This window comes from Dipodomys ordii, unplaced genomic scaffold (assembly GCF_000151885.1).
Source record: "Dipodomys ordii isolate 6190 unplaced genomic scaffold, Dord_2.0 Scaffold147, whole genome shotgun sequence".
Lineage (NCBI taxonomy): Eukaryota > Metazoa > Chordata > Mammalia > Rodentia > Heteromyidae > Dipodomys > Dipodomys ordii.
Window position 1 is genome coordinate 1,324,643 of NW_012267363.1, and position 22,781 is coordinate 1,347,423.

A 22,781-nucleotide genomic window follows, 5' to 3' on the forward strand; every position below is an offset into this window, starting at 1 on the left:
TAGGAAAGCATCCAGGGAGGGGCCCCACAGAAACCCTTGGCGGCCCTCTCTACTTCAGACATGACCTATACACCCAGATCTTTGCCTGGGAGAGGAGACACTGCCTGCTCATGGTGGATGCCCTGCTTTGGGGCAGTCCCAACTGCTGGGCACATTGAAGAAGTCCTCAGGGAGTTCACTCAGGAGTCCATCCAGGTCATCTGCAGAGGGAATCAGGGTGGGATAGCTTCAGTGACCACATTAAGCTTCTATGTGACCACAGTCTAAAGCTACCTGTTAGGAGGACCTGGGCTGTCTGTACAGATGAAGAAGTAGCTCCCCCTGGGCAGTAGTGACTTGTTAGTGGGATGAGGCTAGCCTCACTTTTCCCTCTGCTCCTCAACACCGCCCCCCGCCCCCTGCCCCACCATACACATGCATGCAGCAGGGTATAGCTGGCATAATGGTGCAGATCTATAATCCTACCACTTAGGAGGCTGAGACAGGAAGCCTGTGAAGTCAAGTTCTAAGTCAGCATGGGCTACATAAAGACTCTGTCTCAAATAAGCAAGCAAACAAACAAAGGGCTGGGGATATAGCTAAGTGGTAGAGCATTTGCCTAGCATGCACAGGACCTGGGTTCAATCCCTAGCACCACAAAAAAATACAAACAAAAGAAAAATGGGAGCTGGGCACCAGTGGTTCACATCTGTAATCCTAGCTAACTCAGGAGGCTGAGATCTGAGAATCTCGGTTAAAAGCCAGCCAGGGCAGGAAAGAGGAAAGTCTGTGAGACTTTTTTTCTTTTGGTCTGTCGTGGGACTTGAACTCTGGGCCTTGGTGCTGTCCTTCAGCTCTTTAGCTCAAGGCTAGTGCTCTACCACTTGAGCCACAGCACCGCTTCCAGTTTTCTGGACATAAGAGTCTCACAAATTTCCTGCCTGGGCTTGCTTTGAACCGCAATCCTCAGATCTCAGCCTCCTGAGTAGCTAGGATTACAGGCGTGAGCCACAGCGCCCAGCTGTGAGACTCTTATATCGAATAAATCACCAGAAAGCCAGAAGTGGTGCTGTGACTCAATGTTGTAAAGTACTTGAGCGAAACTGCTCAGGGACAGTGCCCAGGCCTTGAGTTCAAGCCCCACTCTTGAGCCCCCATAGTTCCTCTCCTATCATCCAGAGGCACAGTACTGAATAGGAAGAGACTTCTGAGGTCCTTACTGCATTCTGCTCCCTGAGTGGGAGAAAGATGTATAAGTCATCACTTTCAGAACCACATGGTTCAATACTCTTGTTTCTCAGAGGACAGTTGCACACAGCATCATCCCCTTCCCCAGGATGTGAGGAATGTGAGGAGCCATTTCTGACTGCAGTCTCTGATGCAGTGCTTATACCTGAGAGTCTGGGAACAGAACTGACTTTGAGAATCCCTGTTGATATTCTTTGGTAAACAATAACAGCTAATAGTCATTGAATGCTTGCTCTGTGCTCACCAACCCTTCTCAGGGCAGTTTATTGTGGTTTCTGTGATAAATTTCACTTTACCGAGAACAGGGGTCAAGTAGGTAAAATAACTTTGCCCTTAGACCATCTGACACTAGGTTCACTGCTACCAACTAGAAAAGTGCACTTTCTGGAGGCTGGGAAGGTGGCTCAGTGTAGAGTGCTTGCCTTGCATATATGAAGCCCTGGGTTTGATTCCTCAGCACCACATAAGCAGAAAAAGCCAGAAGTGGCACTGCGGCTCAAGTGGTAGAGTGCTAGCCTTGAGCTGAAGAGCTGAGGGACAGTGCCCAGGCCAAGAGTTCAGGCCCCACGAAAAAAAAAAAAAAAAACATGAAAAGTTCACTTTCTGGATGGGGTCAGAAGGCCTTAGGGAAAGTCAGATTGCCTGGATACTTATCCCTAAGAGCCTAGTGCTGAAAAAAAAGCACTATAATAAATACTGCTGCTGGAAGGAAGGAAAGAAGTTAGTTTGGAGAACATTCCAAGTTTAATTAAGGTGACCAGCACTGGACTCAAGGGGGAGGTGCTGAAATGTGCTTACAGCAAGAGATGTTGTCCTACTCGTCTTTTATAGTCCTACACGACTTTTTATAGTTGTCCTATAATGGTTAGAGAAGCACCATGGGAAATAGAGAAGAATGAGAAGCGAGGGTGCACGAGGAAACTGAGAAATGGAGCAAGACTTCATTTCATGTCTCCAACCTCTCTAGCACTTCTAGCGGTTGCATGCTCAGCAGCTCTACCCATATGGTGGAGATGTGACATCAGTCTGCCCAGGCTGGCTTTGAACCGCAGTCTTCAGCCTCCTGAGTAGCTAGGATTATAGGTGTGAGCCACCGGCGCCCAGCAGTGTTCATCTTCTATAGTCAACTGTCTTCATATTTGCTCCATGACCACCGGCAACCTCTTCTTAGGATAATGACTAGCCTTGGCATCAGACTTACTTGCAAAGACAGGTGGGGGATTCCAGACAGTGTAAGACTCCAGTAAAAGGGGCCAATATTTTCTCTTTATTTAGGTCCGGGACCAGAACTCGAATTCAGTAACTGCACTTCACTCTACCAATATTTTCATAGGATGTAAATAATGGCTTTCTGGGTTTATCCATTGGTATATTGTAAATTTGGTTAGTGTAAAACACCCATAATCCTATAACCTTTAGGGGGCCAGATGGGGTTAAATTTCTGCAATCAAAAAAACAAAGAGCCAGCTGCGTCAGTGGCTCACACCTGTAATCCTAGCTACTCAGGAGGCTGAGATCTGAGGATCATGGTTCAAAGCCAGCCTGGGCAGGGAAGTCCATGAGACTCTTATCTCCAATTAACCACTCAGAAAACCAGAAGTGGCACTGTGGCTCAAGTGATAGAGCACTCACCTTGAGCTGAAGAGCTAAGGGACAGTGCCCAGACTCAGAGTTCAAGCCCCAAGACCGAGACAAACAAACAAACAAAAACAAAAAAACAAAAACAAAGAAAGTCAACCAGGCACTGGTGGCTCATGCTTGTAATCCTCAGGCCTCAGCCTCTCAGGAGGCTGAGATCTAAGGACACTGGTTCAAAGGCAACCTGCATAGGAAAATCTGGGAGACTCTTATCTCTGATTAATAACCAAAAAATCACCAATTAACCACCAAGAAAATCAGAATAAGGGCTAGGAGTGTGACTCAAGTGGCAGAGAATTTGTCTAGCAAGGTAAAACCTTGAGTTCAAACCACAGTACCATGGAGGGGGAAAAAAGCCACAAGTAGAACTGTGGCTCAAGTGGTAGAGTGCTAACCTTGAGTGAAAAAGCTAAGGGATAGTTCCCAGGTCCTAAGTTCAAGCCTCAGTACCAAGCACAAAATAAAACCTAAGGAGTTGTAGGTATGGCTGAGGTGGTAGAACATTAGCGAATGAATGAACATGTCAGACAACAATGAGTTTGAGTCCTGGTTATGGCCTAAAAAACAAAACCTAAGAGATTGTGGATTGTGCTAGCTTCACCTAGTAGTACAGCCTCCCGGAACCACTACCCATAGGAGTTCTGCATTTGGGCCTCATGTTTGTATCCTGGTCCCCCTAATCACTTAGGTATGTGATAACTCAGCATTCCCTCAATCGTTTCTGAGCTTCAGTGGGATGAGTACACTGCCTCTGTGATCTGTGTGTATGACACAAGGACAGCACCTGTCCACCTGGATGAGGCTGGCAATGTTCCGTCCTGAGGCTGACAATGCATGCATTGGAAATAGGGGGAGAAACGTGGGCTACATTTCATGTTTTTTTTAATCACACTGTTAACTAGTTTGGCCTTGCCAAAGCAGATGCCCTATCTGATTTTTGAGATTATGTTAAGGTCCCAAGACTCACAGGAGGAATAAGATGAAGCAAGGAAGACACTGGCTGAGCCACACCAGAGGACACAGAGCCTTTCCTGATCTGGACAGGCTGTGTTACCTTACCTGCTTCTGGGAGTTCTTCCTCCAGGGACACCACTGGGTTCTGTGCTGGCTTTGGGGTCACATTAGGCTGGAAGTTGTCACAGAAGCTTCTGGGACCCTGAAGACAAAAGATCTAATTACCAGTGCTCATGTCTCTGAAGCACCTTTAGATGTTACCAACTCTAGTCACATGCCCTCCAAGGATCAGGTGGGGGCTCAGGAAGGAAACATGGTAGAAGTGTGTGGTAAGGCCCAGGGCTCCCAGGTCCAGGCTGAGGGATAGACCTGACACACCAGGCACTCAAAACAGCAGATAATTAACACAAATAGACCTTCTTTGACTGATTTTTTTTTCTTTCCTAATTCTACAGTATTTAATATTTTAGGGAATCTGTATAATCAGAGTAGAAGGGGGAGAAGACATTCAGAAAGATGTTGAGGAGCTAGCCTGGAATTAAAATAAACTTAACAATCCTCAAATTAGCTAATGTATGGGCAGGCAACTAAAACTGGCTATTAAACTGGTAACAATGGTTAGCCTTAGGGAATAAGAGTGGGAAAGAGTTACTTTCAATTTTGTTTAGCCTATGTTATTTCAGTGAGTATGAATGATCAGAACTTTTTCTGTTTGTTGGTTATGGGGCCTGAACTAAGGGTCTGGATTTTTTGTTTTGTTTTTGTTGGTCATGGAGCCTGAACTCTAGGCCTGGGCGCTGTCCCTCAGCTCTTCAGCTCAAGGCTGGTGCTCTACCACTTGAGCTACAGCATCACTTCCGGCTTTTTCTTCTTACATGGTGCTGAGGAACCGAACTCAGGGCCTCATGCATGCAAGGCAAGCACTACCACTGAGCCACCTTCCCAGCCCCCTGGGTTTTGTTTAACCTATGTTTTTTTATTTTTGTGGGTTTTTTTGGGGGTCCGGTTGTGGGGCCTGAACTCTGGGCCTGGGCGCTGTCCCTTAGCTCTTCAGCTCAAGGCTAGCACTCTACCACTTGAGCCACAGCCCCACTTCTGGCTTTTTTCTTTTTTCTTATGTGGTGCTGAGGAATCAAACCCAGGGCTTCATGCATGCAAGGCAAGCGCTCTACCTCTGAGCCACCTTCCCAGCCCCTATCCTATGTTTTTTCAGCGAGTATGGATGATCAGAAGTTTTTTTTTTTTTTTTTGGTTAGTTGTGGGACCTGAACTCTAGGCCTGGGTGCTGTCCCTTAGCTTTTCAGCTCAAGGCTAGCACTCTACACTTGAGCCACAGTGCCACTTCTGGCTTTTTTTTTTCTGCTTATGTGGTGCTGAGGAATTGAACCAGGGCCTCATGCATGCAAGGCAGGCACTCTACCACTGAGCCACCTTCCCAGCCCCGCAGAACTTTTTTTGGTTTGTTGTTTATGGGGCTTGAACGCAGGGTCTGGGAGCTATCCCTGAGTTTTTTCACTCAAGGCTAGTGTTCTACCACTTTGAACCAGTGTGTCACTTCCAGTTAATTGGAGATGAGTCTTGCAGCCTTTCCTGCACAGTCTGGCTTTGAACTATAATCCTCAGATCTCAGCTGCCTGAGTAGCTAAGATTACAGGCATGAGCCACTAGAGGCGGCTCAGTGGTAGAGCGCTTGCCTTGCATGCATGAGGCCCTGGGTTTGATTCCTCAGCACTACATAAGCAAAAAAAGAAAAAAGCCGCAAGTGGTGCTGTGGCTCAAGTGGTAGAATACTAGCCTTGGGCTGAAGAGCTGAGGGACAGCGCCCAGGATGAGTTCAGACCCCATGAACGGACCCCCCAAAAAAAATTTTTTTTAAGAAAATAATTTTAGAGATTGGGTAATTTTGAGAAAATATGGGAAATTTAAGTAGATGAAGGAAATTTAAGTAACATATTAGAGCTAAAGATCCAAGCCAACTAGAGGTCATGCGGCCGAACCCACATGTTCTAAGGATGATGCAACACAGGGGAGGGGACAGGATTTGCCCAAGGTCACAACAGAAATGATCAGCAAAACTTGGAGAAGACCCAGGACTTCTGGCCTCCAGGCAGAACTTCTGGCCTCCAGGCAGAATAGGGCAGTAAGTCAGGCCTAGGCTCTGCATTCACACCTGGGACTAGAGCTGCCTGGAACCCATCCTCACCTCACTAATACACTGGATGCTCACCTCAGTTCCTAAAGGGATGTCCCCCAAGTACTCTGTGCATTTGTTCCCACCTTGCCTAGTAGAACAGAGGCCAGGAGAGATGATGTTGAGTATGTGCTGGCTCACCTGCCGGGTCATCATGGCTCTCTGTTCTTTGCATAGCCACCTGGAACAGGTTCAGCCTTCCATCTGTCATTCCCCCTCCCCTCACCCCCGCCTCCCAGTGGGCCCTCACCCTGGTAGGTTCTCAAGTGACTCTTCCGCTCTCAGGTGCTCAAGCCTGCCATCAGACACAGTAACACCAAGAAGCCAGCTGCTACTGAAGGTACTGTTACTAAGCCGTCTGGTAGGCAGCTGGACTCGAGACAGGAGGGGATAATCCAGTCCCCAAAGGCACCTCTTCAACTCAGGGCAACTGTTCCCTTCAAGTCCTGGCTCCCCAGGGTAGAGGTGAAGAGGAAATAAGAAGATCCAGATGCATGGCTCCACCAGTTCCTATCTATCCTGTTCCTCTTACCTTGGAGAATAGTTGAGATGGCTTGAGAAAGTTCCCATCCCCAGAATCTGAGCTGTAAATATGGACCAGGTTGTTGGGTGTCACATTGAGATAGTGATTCCGGAGTGAAGGAGAAAACACTCCAATCTGGAGTTGAGGAAGGGAAAGTCAATATCTGATGGAACACTAGGTAACTGCCAGCCTCTTGTTCAGTGTCTTCTGCATCAGGTCACACAAATTGCTCCGGCTCCAGCCTTGCTAACAGCAAGATACAACTTCCCCTACCCCATCCCCATGCCACACAACCCTCCATCCCTACTTAAGCCTGAAGAGCAAGAGCTGTTCAAGGGCCACAGGCCTGCTCTTGGCTCTAGTAAACCAGGCCCTAGCAATAATCTGATTGCCCATTGCTTGGAAACTAGGAGAGAAGGCAGCCATCCACGTAAAGCCCAGACAGCCTGGAGGCTCTCTCCAGGAAGCCCACTCAGACCTCCATTACCTGCTTCAGCAGCAGCACTGAGCCAGGCTTCAACTCATTCTGGCGTGTCTCCAGAAGCACCCTGTGTATGGTCCCCTGCATTTCTCCTGCAAATACCACATAGCAGTCAGTCTCAGAATCACAACAATGACTGGCTTGAGCCCTGTCTAGGACATGGGCTGCTCCTTGCCTCCATTTTCTCATCTCCAAATGGAGAGGGTGATTTCTCCTCACCACTTAACCTCAATAGACGCTGTTTACGAGACCAGTATCTAATGCCTTACCTGTGGGGTCCTTAAAAACCACACTGGCATCCACCGTGCTCCGAGTCAGAGACTTGATCATCACCGCCATGTTGGGAACCTTGTTTCTGGGAAGTTGCTTCAGGGCTGCCTGCTTACAGGGAAAGGCATTCACTGAGCTAGCCGTGGCTCATCCGTAGCCTCCCAGGCGTCTACATGTGCTAGGACAACTACAGTGTGGTGATGATTGATCTTCTTTTTTGGGGGGTAAAAAGGCAGTTAGAAGGGTGCATCTCATCTCCCTCAGCAGACCTAAAGCTGGCAGGTCCTTCATTTCTCTTCCCATGCTCTTTCTTTCATGTATAACATTTATGTATCACTACAGTATGGCAGGCCTAGGGCAGGGGTATGCTTGCACAGGTTCTAACATGAATCTGCATATGGTCTAGACCACTGGGAGCACTCAGAGTAGCAATGTGTAACCCCATCTCTCATCCAGTCCTTGGAAGTACAGAAACAAGCCCAGAACCCACTCTTCTCTCCTTTTGCCTGTGCCTAGTACTGTGGGTAATAGGGAAAAAATAAGCAGTGGAAGATACAACTGAAGGGATTTCCAGTTGCCCCCTTGAGACAGGCCTGATTTAAGAGTGAGCAGACAGCCCCATCCTAAGGTAGAGCAGGGCAGGAGGCTGGTATAAAACAGTCTCACTATAGAGTCTCACCACTCAGGACTCTTACCTTCCGAAGCACCATGACAATGCTGTAGGTGCAGAGGAAGCAAGTGGGATCCCTCTCATCCAGGCCCAGAGAGGATTTCATGGTCAACCAAGGCCCTTTCCCAAAATCTTCCTCCACTGATACCTGGGAACTAGCAGCAACCTGGCACCATAGAGCACAAGGGAACTTGCATTAGTGGGTTTGCCTTAGTGCCAGACCCTTGACTGAGAGGGGTGGGAGAAAAAAATAAATAAACCAGGTCCTGACTTTAATTACATCGAAGCAAAAATCTACCCATACTTGTATTTTTTCATTGTTGTTGTTGGTCGTGGGGCTTGAACTCTGGGCATGGACACTGTCCCTGAGCTCTTCAGCTCAAGGCGAGCGTTTTACCACTTGAGCCATAGCACCACTTCCAGTTTTCTGGTGATTAACTGGAGTTATGAGTCTCACAGACTTTCCTGCCTCGGTTGGCTTTGAACCGCAATCCTCAGATCTCAGCCTCCTAAGTAGCTAGGGTCACTGGTACCCAGCCCATACTTGTATCTTGCAATAGACTAATATATAACCTCTTAGGGATAGGGACCCCACACATATCTTTATAGACTTCCAGAGTGTTTTAACCATTTAGAATCCAGTCCATAGTTGATCTGGGATGTCTCTGGCTTTATTATATCTTCTTGCATTTAACCTTATATTCATAACTTTAAATCTAGATAACTATTACTGCTTTGGATCTGAACTGGCAGGTCTGGGGAGCAAAGAGAAGCTATACTAGGGAAAGTCATAAGCAAAAGGGGGTGTGGAGATAGAGTAGGGCAATCAGAACTCCAAGGCTAGGTAGGGAAGTTGCTCTCACCAGTGAAAGTTTCTCTCACCATCTTGCTTTTGGAGGCAAGATGGAAGACAAGATCCTTCCCAACTCAGTGTCTAGAAACCTGAGAGGAAGGATTACTGAGATACCATCACAGACACCTACTACTTTCTCCTCCCCTGGGAAAAGACAGCTAGCTGGGCCTTTATTTCTCAAATGGAAAAAAGGCTAGATGCGTGACATCAGTTAATGTCTAGCTGGAATCAAGATGAGTCTCATTTTAGGGTAAACGTGCTGCTGCCTACTGCAATTGCATTTCCAAATGCCCTTTGATACAGGCCTACCACCATCAGCTTCAATTTTTTTTTTTTTTTGTCGGTTGTAGGGCCTGAACTTTGGGTCTGGGCACTGTCCCTCAGCTCTTCAGTTCAAGGCTAGCACTCAACCACTTGAGACACAGTACCACTTCCGGAATTTTCTGCTTATGTGGTGCTAAGGAATTGAACCCAGGGCCTCAAGCATGCAAGGCAAGCACTCTACCACTGAGCCACCTTCCCAGCCCAGCTTCAATTCTTCAACACCTGAAATGCAGGTATACCCCTCACTCTCAAATGAGGCCCAGGAATGAGCATTTGCATGGAAGAAGTTACCTCTGTCTGGAATTTAGCCAGAGCACCGTGAGTTGGAGTTTGGGGTGTGGAAACCATGATCTCCTCCAGATTCTTCCCACTATGCTAAGAGGGGAGAGAGAAGAAGGCGAGAGCAAACTCAGCAGCTGTTATTTACAAGTACAGCTTCTTGTCTGGGTTACATAATGAGTTCAGGAAACTATCAAGGACAATTAACACATATTACATCTCTCCTAACGCAGTCTCAGGAGCCTCATTGGCAGCTCAAAAAAAGACACTTTGGGGATCGTTTTGGGAATGTGAGGAAGCTAGAGCTGGCCCAGGAGCAAAGCCCAGAGCTGCCTGAAGAGGGCAGTGACCCAAATAGATGGGCCTGTCATGAGCTATGAGGCAGCTTTCCCAAGACTCTTCTGAGTCCCAACCCTTCCCCCTGGGAGATCCAGCCCAGGAGGAACAGAGACAACCTCCTCTGATTTCTCTCAATATAGTATGAAAGAACCAGTAACAGGCAGCAATTGATTCAAACACCCCAAAGAGGAGTGGAAGGGTGCACCCAACTACCTACAATCAGACCAAAACTAGTTTGATGGGTCATGTGTCTCTGTCAAGCAAACACAGACTCTGAGCAGGGCTATCTCCTTTCCAGCCCCAGCCTCCTCACATTGGCTCCACAAAGCAGCTACAGTGAAACTGTTCTATGGACCTCCAAGACCACATGCCCTTAGTCCAGACAGCCCTGTTGGACTGTCCTCAGAGCGCACCCGGGTTTCACACAGAGCTCTTTGGCCATAACCATCTGTTCATACCCACTTCTCCCACTACACTATAAACTCCTCACAGCCAGGCTCTGGTGGTTCCCGCCTATAATCCTAGCTACTCAGGAGGCTGAGATATGAGGATTACAGCTCAAAGCTAGCTGGGGCAGTAAAGTCTATGAGACTCTGCTCTCCAATTAACCAACAAAAAGCCTGAAGTGGAGCTGTGGCTCAAGTGATAGAGCCTTAGTCTTGAGCAAAAAAGCTCAGGGACAGCATCCAGCCTTGAGTTCAAGCCCTAGGACTGGTACAAAAAAAAAACAAAAACAAAAAACCTATAAACTCCTTAGAATAGGCACTGCTTTCAATCTCTGTATTCTGTTCCAAGCAAATTGCCCAATATCTACCCCTTAGCAAATTAATCTATCTTCTTACCCTAGTGCTAAGTAAACAGTAGACATATGAAAACTAGAAAATTCTTAAGTGCTTCTTCTGTGGGTGGATTTTTAAGCTTTTATCTTTTTTACCCCCCAATACTGAGGATTAACACAGGACACAGGACACAGGACCTTGAATGTGCTAGGCAAGTGTTCTACTCTGTTTCTTTCCATTTCTTTTGTTTTCTTCAGCTTTGCAAACCCTCTCTCTTTGCTTCCTTCCTTTCTGTGAGACATTACAGGGTTGGCCCAGTGCTTTTCTCCCTTTACCTAACATCCTAGAGAACCAGCTCACCTACCTGGTGAGGCAGAAGCCCTGCTGGGCCAGGGAAGCGGCGAGTTTTGGCTCTGGTGGGCTGTGGGGGTGTCCGGCTAGCAGCTGTGACCAGCTGTACTAGGTGGTTGGTGACTCTGGGTGCCTGCACAGTAGCCTGGGAAACCAGGGAGGAATGGGGACCTTTTGGGGTAACAGGAGACTCAACAGAACACACTGGGGTTCGAAATTGCAAAGGCCCCTGAGAAAGTACAGCACCGCTGGCCCTTGAGGGAATAGAGCAGCTGGAGTTGGGAGTCTGAGGTCCAGAAAAACGAGGTTTGCCTTGTAACCGGGCATTGGGAGACTGGAATGGCAGACTGGGCATACGATTTTGAGGGCTGCTCTGAATGGGCCGTCCCCCAGCTTGGAGAGGCTGGGGTGCTGGAACAGAGGGGCCTTTGGGGCAGACTTCCCAGGGGGGGTGCCGAGCAGGAACTGCTGAGATCAGTGGGGTGGGAGGGCTGCCCAAGGCAGCAGGTCTGTCGTGGCTAGGCAGCTGAAGAGGTTCATCCTGGACTGACATGATGCCCGCTGTGTGGGTGGCTGGCACGGGCCCCTTCTGACATGTCCCACTGAGATCAGCTCTTCGGGCCTTTTTAGCCAATACTGAGTCCTCCTGATGTTGAGCAGGCGAGATTTGTGTGATCTCACTGCTAACTCCAAGTTCCAGCTCCATGCTAGCTGCCTCCAGTTCCATGCTTGCCAGGACTTTATCAAAGTCGTCTTGTTCGGGTCCCTCAAAGCCACCCATGCCCTGCTGCTTTTCCCAGGTAAGGACAGAATGTGGAGACTGGAAGCGGGCTGGCTCTCGCAGACCTTCTGTTAGGGTCATTCTCTGATTGCCAGTCCAGCTGCTGGAAGTCGAGACAGGCCTCAGGGGCACTGAGGTAGGGAGGCAGACTCCCAGGGATGGGAGGGTTAGAGGAACAGTGGGGTGTAATGGCAATGGACTCAAAGTCTGCATGGCTTCCGGTGGCCTGGAAGAGACAGGTCTCAAACACCCAGCATTCACAGGCAGTGCTCCAACAAACTGGTTCTCAGCATTTTCCACTGCAGACAAGAAATCCTACAGAGAAGAGACAGTAGGTCTTTACATCTGAGAATCTGAAAACTCAGCTGGGCCTCAGTGGCTCACACTTAAAAACCCTAGCTACTCAGAAGGCTGAGATCTGGAGGATTGTAGACCAAAACTAGCCTGGGCAGAAAAATTCACTATATTCCATCTCCAGAAAGAAAAAACAGGGCTAGAGGTGTGGTTCAAGTGGTAAAGTGCTAGTCTAGCATGTGTACCATCAAAAAACAAAAACAAAAGTCTTTTACTCTTCAGGCACATGAGTGTAGATATATGTGCATAGGGCTGGGAAGGTGGCTCAGTGGTAGAGCGCCTGCCTTGCATGCCTGAGGCCCTGGGTTCGATTCCTCAGCACCACATAAGCAAAAAGAAAAAAGCTGGAAATGGCGCTGTGGCTCAAGTGGTAGAGCACTAGCCTTGAGCTGAAGAGCTGAGGGACAGCGCTCAGGCCCAGAGTTCAGTCCCCACGACCGGACCCAAAAAAAAAAAAAAGATATATGTGCATAAACACTAGTTAGGAAACAAGCAAAAGGCAATGGTGTGTCTCTCACCAAACTTTGACCTTGCCCGTGAGCTTACCATCAGGCTTCTATAAGAAACATCCCAAGGCTATACCTTTGGGTAGCTTCCCTTACTTAATTTCCAAGAAGTGCATTGGAGGGGTGGAGGGGAGCAAATGTCTCAGGGCACCAAAGAGTTAAAGCAATCATTCAAGTTCACACATGCTTCTCAAGGAGACCAGCTTTCTGGTGCCCAACAACCTAGGTGTTCACACTGCCTTGTCCTTAGCCCACTACCTACTTTTAGCACACGCATGCTTCTCAGTAAGCCAGAAAGCCCTGGAACCAGCAAAATAGGCAGAAGTTAAATATAGCTTTTCAAGCAAGTTAAATTAAGTATGGTTTCAAGTTGGGAAGCAAGGTGATATTGACACCTTCAAGAGCAAGAGACCTGTTCTGAGGGTGTTTTTGAGTCAGAACTGCTGATTTAACTGACAGGAAGCCCCCCACCACACACACACACATAGCCTACTGCTCCACTGGATGGTCTGAGCTAGAAAAAGGGTTGTCGCTGCTTCGTGTAGGACCCAGAGACTCCCACCCTCCAGCAAGACCACCTTAGGACTTAGCCATAACAACAACAAATCAAAATGATAAGAATATTGGGCTGGGAAGGTGGCTCAGTGGTAGAGCCTTGCATGCATGAGATCCTGGGTTTGATTCCTCAGCATCACATAAGCAGAAAAAGCCTGAAAGTGGTGCTATGGCTCAAGTGGTAGAGCACTAGCCTTGAGCTGAAGAGCCAAGGGACAGCGCCCAGGCCCAGAGTTCAAGTTCTATGACCAAAGGGGGAAAAAAAAAAAAGAGAATGATAAGAATCCTGGGGCTGGGCTGGGAAGGTGGCTCAGTGGTAGAGCACTTGCCTTGCATGCTCGAGGCCCTGGGTTCGATTCCTTAGCACCACATAAGCAAAAAGAAAAAATCCGGAAGTGGCACTGTGGCTCAAGTGGTAGAGCGCTAGCCTTGAGCTGAAGAGCTGAGGGACAGCGCCCAGGCCCAGAGTTCAGGCCCCACAACCGGACCCAAAAAAAAAAAAAGAATCCTGGGGCTGGGAAGGTGGCTCAGTGGTAGAGTACTTGCCTTGCATGCATGAGGCCCTGGGTTTGATTCCTCAGCACCACATAAGCAGAAAGAAAAAAGCCGGAAGTGGCGCTGTGGCTCAAGTGGTAGAGTGCTAGCCTTGAGCTGAAGAGCTAAGGGACAGCGCCCAGGCCCAGAGTTCAGGCCCCCATGACCTGACCCCCCCCCAAAAAAAAAAGAATCCTGATAACCCTGGAGGGTGACCGGTCCCTCACTCTCAAACATGGCACGACATGCACTGGGAGGAGGGCAAAGGACTGCTTTACATTGTCGATGCACAGAAACTTGGAACAGAGCCCTTCCTCAATGCCATCACCAGTCTGGTAAGCCTATCATCATCTGCTAAGACCCATATTGCTAATTTCACAGTCTCTTTTTCACCTATAATCACACATCCCCAAAGCTGAGAGATAAAAACAAGAACACATCTCCTTGACAAAGCTGGTAGTTTTGAATAATACATAATAACAAAACCTGATAATATTTGCAACCTTACTGAGTACCTGATACAATATAAGTATTCTATTAGATGTCTCTCAATGAATTCTCACATGGTCTATGAATAGGATTATTGTTCTTCCCATATTGTGGATACAGAAACTGAGACTCGGAGTGGTTAAGCAACTTACAGGACTGTGCTCTCATCTTGGAGCCTGAATAAATGAGAAGCCAAAGACCTTTTTTTTTTTTTTTTTTTTTTAGTGCTGGCAATCAAATTCAGGGCCTTGTAAATGCCAGGCAAGCTATCCACCATTGAACCACATTCTAGCCCCAATTTTTAAGAATGGGGCTGGGAAGGTGGCTCAGTGATAGAGTGCTTGCCTTGCATGCATGAGGCCCTGGGTTCTGTTCTTCAGCACCATATAAGCAGAAAAATCCGGAAGTGGTGCTGTGGCTCAAGTGATAGAGCACTAGCCTTGAGCTGAAGAGCTGAGGGACAGCGCCAAGGCCCAGAGTTCAAGCCCCAGAAATGGAGGGTGGGGATGGGGAGAAGAGCTCTGAAGAGTTTTTTCCTTTAAATCCCAAGTCCAAAAGCAGGTGGGTACTGGAATCCTAGCTATTCAGAGGCTGAGATCTGAGGATCACAGTTCAAAGCCAGTCTTGGCAGGAAAGTCCCTATGATCATTATCTCCATTTAACCAATAAAAAGCCAGAAGTAGGAAGAGCTGTGGCTCAAGTGGTTAGAGTACTAGTCTTGAGGACAAAAGTTCAGGGACAGTGTCTAGGCTCTCAGTTCAAGCTCCAGGACCAAAAAAAAAAAAAGCCCTAAAGAAATCTGGGGACATATCTTAGTTGGCAGCATGTTTACACTGGATTTGATCCTCAACACCATAACCACCACACACACACACACACACACACACACACACACACAGAGAGAAAGGAAGAATGGGATATAGGCTACCAGAAGGATCTCTGGTACAGCATTTACAATACCAGCCAGGCATAAGCTATTCTGAGAAGAATAGTTTAGGCAAAGCATTAGGGAATAAAAAGTAAATTTGTTTGTGCAGCTCAGTGGAAGAGCATATGCTCAGGACACATAAAACTTTAGGTTCAATCCCTAGCACCAAAATACCCCTGCCAGAAATAGCCTAGAAAAAAAAATTTTTTTCTGGCTCATATAGCCAGTTGGCACCCAATAGAAATATTTGTGCCATCCACAGAAACTAATATTTAATTGGCATGTGACGGGGCTTTTTTTGAGAGAATCTAGGTAGCTCAGGCTAACCTTGAACTTGAGACCCTGCTGACTCTACCTCCAGAGTGCTGATATTACAAGCCTATTCTGCTACATTCAGTGGTTGTTTACATATCTTATCCTGCCTCAAAGAGAAAGGAAGGATGGAAGGAAGGAAGAAAGCACTCACATCAACTAAAAGCAGGTTTGTGTGAGCTGCTCTAAAATGTTCTGCACCTGGCTGTTTACATCTCAAGACCTCTTTTGCCACCCTGATCACCAACACTTCCTACCTCATCTTCAAATTCCTCTTCCACAGCAAACAGCTTCTGCAAACTGCATGCCTGAAAGGAAAACAAAGCAATTGAGGCTGAAGAAGAAATATTGTTTGCAAGTACATTCTGTCCTTGTCAAGCATCTTCCCAGCTCTAACAAGACCATCAGATGTACTGCTTTTGTTTTATGTTTTATTCCTTTTTTTTTTTTGCTAGTGCAGTGCTAGAGGAAATGGGATTAGGTTAACGACTTGAATGACTTAAAGATACTTTCTGGTAATAGAAGCCACTCAAACCCATCTGCATTAATCCTGGGAGAGAGGGATGGAGACATAGAGGGGTGGCTGAGGGGATCAAGGACAGGCCTTCAGCAGCACTGTGCACACCGGCTTGAGGTCATTTCACAAAATCGCAAACGTTTGTCCAGCATAAGAAAACCACCATAAAGGTAAGCATGTCTGGCCCAGGGGTGTTGTTTCTGACAATCAAGGCAATGCCTTCTTTCCTTCTACCTAATCCAATGGCCCATAAAGCTAGGGTCTCAAGAGAGTGAAGTGTCCCCCATCCATGGTTCTCCTTTCCAGCCTGCAGCAGTCAACCCAGAGCCAATGGTGGTCCCTGACCCCAGATGCCAGAGCAACAAGGCGGCGATTGACGGAGTCGAGTCCAAGGGTCAGAGTGGGTGCGGAGAGGAAGGATGGCCCCCAAAGCTAGTGATGTTTGCGCACCGGAAGGGTGCCCAGATCTTCAAAGAGGGAAGAAACAGGAGGGAAACTGAGGCCTGCGTGAAAGAGGAAGGGCTTTCCCAAGGTTTCGAACACGTCCGGGCCAAAACACTACCCAGATCTGCAGCCTACACCGAGCTCCATCCGACCCCGGCCCCGCAGCCCGCGGGCCCCTTAGCCCGGTGACCCCCACCCCACGCCCCACGCCCCAGGCGTAGACGCGGCATTACCATGGCGACGGCGGCGGGACCCCGTAGGTGAGTGGACGGGCCCACCCAGCCTCGGGGCTTGCCTCGGACTGGGCCCAAGTGGAAGAGTCGAAATCTGGGCGACGCTGCTGGGACAGGAGGGTCACCAGGAAGAGTCTCGGTGACCCGGGAGGAGGCTGAGGGAGGGTCGCCCAGAAACCGAAGGCCGGCGCCGCAGGCCGCATTCGAAGCGGCCGCCACACCGGCGTCTCCGCCCTCTTAAAGGGACAGGGCTATTTCTATCCAGCCGACGCAAAGTCTTCACCTTCCGGTCTTCCGCCCCAGCCTTAAAGGGGAAGTGGATGGGCTCTCGGTCGCCCCCAAGCGGCACCTTGGCCCCAGGCGGTAGTAGCGTTCTTTTTTTTTTTTTTTTTTTGGTCGGTCTTGGGGCTTGAACTCTGGGCCTGGGCGCTGTCCCTCAGCTCTTCAGCTCAAGGCGAGCGCTCTACCACTTGAGCGACAGCGCCACTTCCGGTTTTCTGGTGGTTTATTGGAGATAGGAGTCTCACAGTCTCTCTTGCCCCGGCTGGCTTTGAACCGCGATCCTCAGATCTCAGCCTCCTGAGTAGCTAGGATTTACAGGCGTGACCAGCGCCGGGCTTGGTAGTAGCGTTCTATAAGAGTCCATGAAGAACCCGAACTCGAACTTGAGCCACCCGGGTCGGTTTGTCTCTCTATTCGTCTATACATCTGTCTATGCTTTTTGTTTATTATGGTTAGTGGTGATAGGATCTGGCTCTGTAGCGTAGCTCACTCTGGCTTCAAACTCGGGATCCTCCATTCTTACCCTCCAGAATTCAGGGATTACTGGTGCGCACTTGTGACCTGAGTTCTTCATGATCTGTTTGGTGCCAGCCCTGAATCTACTTCAGGGTGGCCAAGTCTCACTTTACCTTGGGACAGCCTGTGCCTCCCATTAGAGCTACACTACACGTGGTTCCGTTTGCCTCTGTTAGGGTGGAGGACAGAAGGGCAACTGGAGAGGAAACTCTTATCCAGGTTCCCTCTCAAGAATTTCCTGAAGGCCTCTGTGCTTCTGAGCTGGAGGACAAAACATCTTCCATGAACAGGCCTTCTTTCTGTACAGAGACCCCAGATCCAGTTCATCTTGCCAGGCTGTGGATAGCCCTAGAGAGCCAGTGTTGGGGCTCCCTATTAATCTAAGCACTGCAATTTCAGTGGAAAGCAGATCACAGAGCCTAAAAGACCAAGAAGAATGACAACTATTCACACTCTAGTTTGCAACTTTTCTCTTAGCTATTTATTCATTTTCCTCTTCATAAAGCTCTCATGAAGGGTGAAGGATAGATATTATCTACAGTTTAGGAAACTGAGCTCCAGAGGAGGAAGGAACTGCACTGGGATCACGCAGCTACTTGGTGGATCTTCTATTTAGAAAGCTCATGCCTTCTCCTGTGAGAACCTGGATGATGCTACCTGGGCATGACACCTGTCATTCCAGGTGTAATTTGGGAGGTAAAGTTAAGAGTTCAAAGCTAGGGCTGGGAAGGTGGCTCAGTGGTAGAGTGCTTGCCTTGCATGCATGAGGCCCTGGGTTCGATTCCTCAGCACCACATAGGCAAAAAAGAAAAAAGCCGGAAGTGGCGCTGTGGCTCAAGTGGTAGAGCGCTAGCCTTGAGCTGAAGAGCTGAGGGACAGCGCCCAGGCTCAGAGTTCAGGCCCCACGACCGGACCAAAACAAAAAAAGAGACAGCTACATTTCTGGCTTTTTGGTTGCTAACTGGATTTTCCTGCCCAGACTGGCTTCAGATGGAGAGCTTCAGATCTCAACCTCCTGAGTAGCCTGAGCCACCAGTACCTCCCTTTTTGTTGTTGTTTTTTTAGTCCATTTTATTATGTTGCCCAGGATGGTCTTGAGTTCATAGGCTTAAGTGATTTTCCTCTACCTCTATCCTCCTGATCTGGGACTACTATTACTACTAAACACACACACACAGGGGCTGGGAAAGTGGCTCAATGGTAGAGCACTTGCCTTGCAATGCATGAGGCCCTGGGTTCGATTCCTCAGCACCACATAAGCAAAAAGAAAAAAGCCAGAAGTGGAGCTGTGACTCAGGTGGTAGAGCACTAGCCTTGAGCTGAAGAGCTGAGGGACAGCGCCCAGGCCCAGAGTTCAGGCCCCACGACTGGACCCAAAAATAAAAAAATAAAAAATAAAATAAATAATAAACACACACAGATAAACATATAGGTATATATAAAGTTTATCTTTCCTTTTTCTTTACTGTTTTTTGTTTTTGCCATGCTGAGACTAGAACCCAGGGCTTTGCATATGCTAAGCCAATGAGTTCCACTTCAGCTGGAGTATTTTAGGAAAGCTAGCAAGATGGATTTGGGGGGTTCTCCATGAATAGAGAGTTATGAAGAACCCCCATGATGAAGGTTCCTCTAAGCCCAGTGTTTCCAGTTTCTTAGCAGTAATCTTGTGATAAAGAAAAAGACTGGATGATCTCGGTGGTGATTTAGCCTAGCTCTTCTTCTTCCTCTTAGAAAGGAGGGTAGTTGGCTTGATTCCTTTTTTTTTTTTTTTCACCAGTTCTGGGACCTGGGCTCAAGGTATCATGTATTTTCTTAGCTTCTTTGTTCAAATCTGGTACTCTACCACTTGAGCCATACCTCCACTTCTGCCTTTTTTTTGCTGGATAATTGAAGATAAGAGTCTCAGGGATTTTTCTGCCCTGTCTGGTATCACTCTCCTGAGTAGCTAGAATTACAGGCTTGAGCCACCGGCACCTAGCTTTTTTTTGGTCCGGTAGTGGGGCCTGAACTCTGGGCCTGGGGGCTGTCACTTAGCTCTTCAGCTCAAGGCTAGCGCTCTACCACTTGAGCCACAGCACCACTTCCAGCTCTTTTCTTTTTGCTTATGTGGTGCTGAGGAATCGAACCCAGGGCCTCAGGCATGCAAGGCAAGCGCTCTACCACTGAGCCACCTTCCCAGCCCACCGGCACCTAGCTTTCACTCTTTAATAACTAGACTTGAGAATAATGGAAACTCAGATCAAAAAAGGAAGAATGGGCCGGGCGCTGGTGGCTCACGCCTGTAATCCTAGCTACTCAGGAGGCTGAGATCTGAGGATCACAGTTCAAAGCCAGCCCGGGCAGGAGAGACCTTGAGACTCCTATCTCCAATAAACCACCAGAAAACCGGAAGTGGCGCTATAGCTCAAGTGGTAGAGCACTTGCCTTGAGCTGAAGAACTGAGGGACAGCGCCCAGGCCCAGAGTTCAAGCCCCACGACCGACAAAAAAAAAAAAAATAATAATAAAAAAGGAAGAATGGGTTCAGAGAATGGAAAAAGTTGGCAGGGGCTCAGGCAGGAAGCTCCAATGCCACCAGTCCTTAGTCAGGAAGTAGGGTGCAAGAGGTATATACAGCTGGGTATCAACAGTGGCTCATACTTGTAACTAGCAACTAGGAAGCTGATATCTGAGGATTACGGTTTGAAACCAACCTAGGCACGGAAGTCTATAGGTTTTTTATCTCCTGTTAGCCATCAAAAAGGCAGAAGTGGCGCTGTGGCTCAATAAAGGACTAGCCTTGAGCACAAAAGTTCAGGAACAGCCGGGTGCTGGTGGCTCACGCCTGTAATCCTAGCTATTGAGGAGGCTGAGATCTGAGGATCATGGTTCAAAGCCAGCAGGCAGGGAAGTCCGTGAAACTCTTATTTCCAATAAAACACTAGAAAACCAGAAGTGGTGCAATGGCTCAAGCGGTAGAGCGCTTGCCTTGAGCTGAAGAGCTGAGGAACAGCACCCAGGCCCAGAGTTCAGGCCCCATGACCAACAACAACAAAAAAAAGTTCAGGACCAGTGTCCAGGTCCTCAGTTCAAGCCTCAGGAGAGACAGAGACAGAGACACAGAGACAGAGACACAAAGAGAGAGAGAGATAAAGAGAGAGTCTCAGTCTCATTCCAACTTAACCTGTATCATTGTATCACTAGCAGCCACTGTTTCCTGAGTACTTTCTGGGTTCCTGGTACCATTCTAGGGTCCAGGTCCTAAGGAAACTTACCTCCCTAAGAGACAGTACAGCTGAGGTTGTAAGTCAGGAGATCTGACTTGAGCATCTACAAACTTACCTACTAGGTCATTTTTCCTCCTAGAATTCCAAAGAACTTTTTTTGGTCAGTCATGGGGCTTGAACTCTGGGCCTGGGGCACTGTCCCTGAGCTTTTCAGCTCAAGGCTAGCACTCTATCACTTGGGCCACAGAACCACTTCTGGTTTTCTGGTGGTTAAGTGGAGATAAGAGTCTCACAGACTTTCCTTCCTGGGCTGGCTTTGAACTGGGATCCTCAGATCTCAGCCTCCTGAGTAGCTAGGATTACAGGCGTGAGCCCCCAGCCCCCAGCAAGAATTTACTTCTCAACCTGAGGCTTCAGAGAATCTGAGCCCCCTATCATGATGTGCAAACCATCATGTGCTTGAGCACATCCGACTTGTTCTGTGGGGGAATCCACAAGTGTCATTTGTTTTAGGGGTCAGAAACAATTGCTTTGCTCTATCGAAGGGATGGAAGACACTTTTCTCTCTCTTCTTCCTCCCTCTAGCCCTTGGTTTTCTCCAGATGCCTGACACTCCCTGATCAGATCTTACCTTACACTTCCTGCTTGGACTAATACCTGCATGATTCCTTTAGTGGCTTCTTCCTTCTAGTATGTGCTTGAGTCCTCTCTCCCTCTCTCTCTCTCTCTCTTTCTCTGTCTCTCTCTCTTCCTCTCTCTCCCTCCTCTTTTTCTTTCAGTTGCTAAGCAAGAGCTCTGCTATTTACTGAGCTATATCATCAGCCCTCCAGTCATTCTTTCCAACATGCAACAAGCAATTTAAATCCTATTTTTCTACTTTAGTATTCTCACCAGGATCTGGTGCTGCAAGCCTGTAATTCCAGATACTCAGGAGTCTGAGATATAAAGAGCCAAATGTGAAGCTAGACCAGGCAGGAAAGTCCATGAGAAGTTCTTACTTTCAATTAACCTCCAAAAAGACAGAAGTGGAGCTGTGGCTCAAATGGTAGAGCACCAGCCTTGAGTAGAAAAGCTAAGAGTACCCAGACCCCGAGTTCAAGCCCTAATACTGCTACCCCCCACATCTCTCTCTGTCTCTCTGTCTCTCTCTGTCTCTCTCTCTCTCTCTCTCTCTCTCTCTCACACACACACACACACATCTTCAAGGCTGAAGTGTAGCTCAGTGTTTGAAGTGATTGCCTAGCGTTCACAAGGCCCCAAATCTCCAATACATCCTTAGTCATCAGACAATGGCGGAATGGTACGTAAAATCCCCAGGGCCTGCAGTACTCTAGCTTCCTCTCTGTCTTATCCTGCTTCTCATTCAGTCTCCCTGTCAACATCAGACCTAGAGAGGTTTGTTGGCTGCCTTGGCTATGCAATTAGAAAAATCGTGGCTTATATTTGATTCTGCTGGTAAGTTGCTGAGTAAAGTTTCTTCACTTCTCTGAACTTCATTTGTTCCATTGATGGAAAGAAAAGTATACTTCAACATCTTCTTCCCAGGGCTGCTGGGGAGTAAATGAACGAATGCAATGAAATAGCAACTCCAAGCCTGGCATGTTGGCAGGGCCTCAACAAATGTGGTGGGTTCCCTTTCCCCACCCCCCTTTACTTGAGTTTGCAAACATGTGCTGGGAATTGTTATGGGAACCACATGGCTTGGGTCTGTATCTATTTTGGCATATTTGAAAATGGATTTCACCCTAATTTGTGTTTTTATCATAGGAGCAGTTGTATGCAAATCTGTATCAGGATGCATGTTTATATTTACATTTGCCTTGCTAGAGACAGTTGTATGTGTCCACACACCCAGAGTTTTGTGTGTGGTTGTGTTGGTGGGTAGGTGTTGTATGCTGAATGAGTGTATGGAATTCAGTGTGTGTTGTGTACAGCATATGGGGGTGGGGGAGGGCTGGCCTGTGTTTGTGTGGCTGTGTGTGAAAATTGTAGTTTCTGAACCAGTGTGTATTCACTGTATGCAAACCAGCTGTCCAGAGCTTTGTGTTGATAGAAATGCTTTCTTTCTTTCTCCCTTTCTTTCTCTTTCTTTTTCTCTTACTCACTTGCCAATACTGGGGCTTGAACTCAGCGCCTTATGCTCTTGCTTGGTTTTTTCTGCTCAAGGCTGGGGGGGGTCTGAACTCTGGGCCTGGGGGCTGTCCCTCAGCTCTTCAGCTCAAGGCTAGCGCTCTACCACTTGAGCC

At 48.0% G+C, this 22,781-nt stretch overlaps 1 protein-coding gene across 1 annotated transcript; it reads right to left on the bottom strand.

The window, feature by feature from the left end:
• Window positions 1-108: 108 nt before the first annotated feature.
• LOC105997505 (chromosome unknown open reading frame, human C17orf53) lies at window positions 109-17,331 on the bottom strand. The gene is made up of 11 exons (XM_013031939.1): window positions 17,305-17,331; window positions 16,533-16,766; window positions 15,596-15,646; window positions 10,893-11,975; window positions 9,423-9,506; window positions 7,980-8,120; window positions 7,284-7,392; window positions 7,021-7,106; window positions 6,543-6,668; window positions 3,925-4,021; window positions 109-200 (listed from the first exon to the last, which is right to left on the bottom strand). Exons 1-11 carry the CDS (start codon window positions 17,329-17,331, stop codon window positions 109-111), a joined length of 2,130 nt encoding a protein of 709 aa, XP_012887393.1.
• Window positions 17,332-22,781: the final 5,450 nt, after the last annotated feature.

Excerpts from the sequence above, each read along its gene's own strand:
- LOC105997505 (XM_013031939.1), bottom strand. The coding sequence starts at position 17,331 with ATGGAGGATCCCGAGTTTGAAGCCAGA. Across the intron at positions 7,393-7,979 it reads TTGTCATGGTGCTTCGGAAG|GCAGCCCTGAAGCAACTTCC; the intron begins GTAAGAGTCCTG and ends CCCTGTAAGCAG. Across the intron at positions 7,107-7,283 it reads GGTTTTTAAGGACCCCACAG|GAGAAATGCAGGGGACCATA; the intron begins GTAAGGCATTAG and ends TGGTATTTGCAG.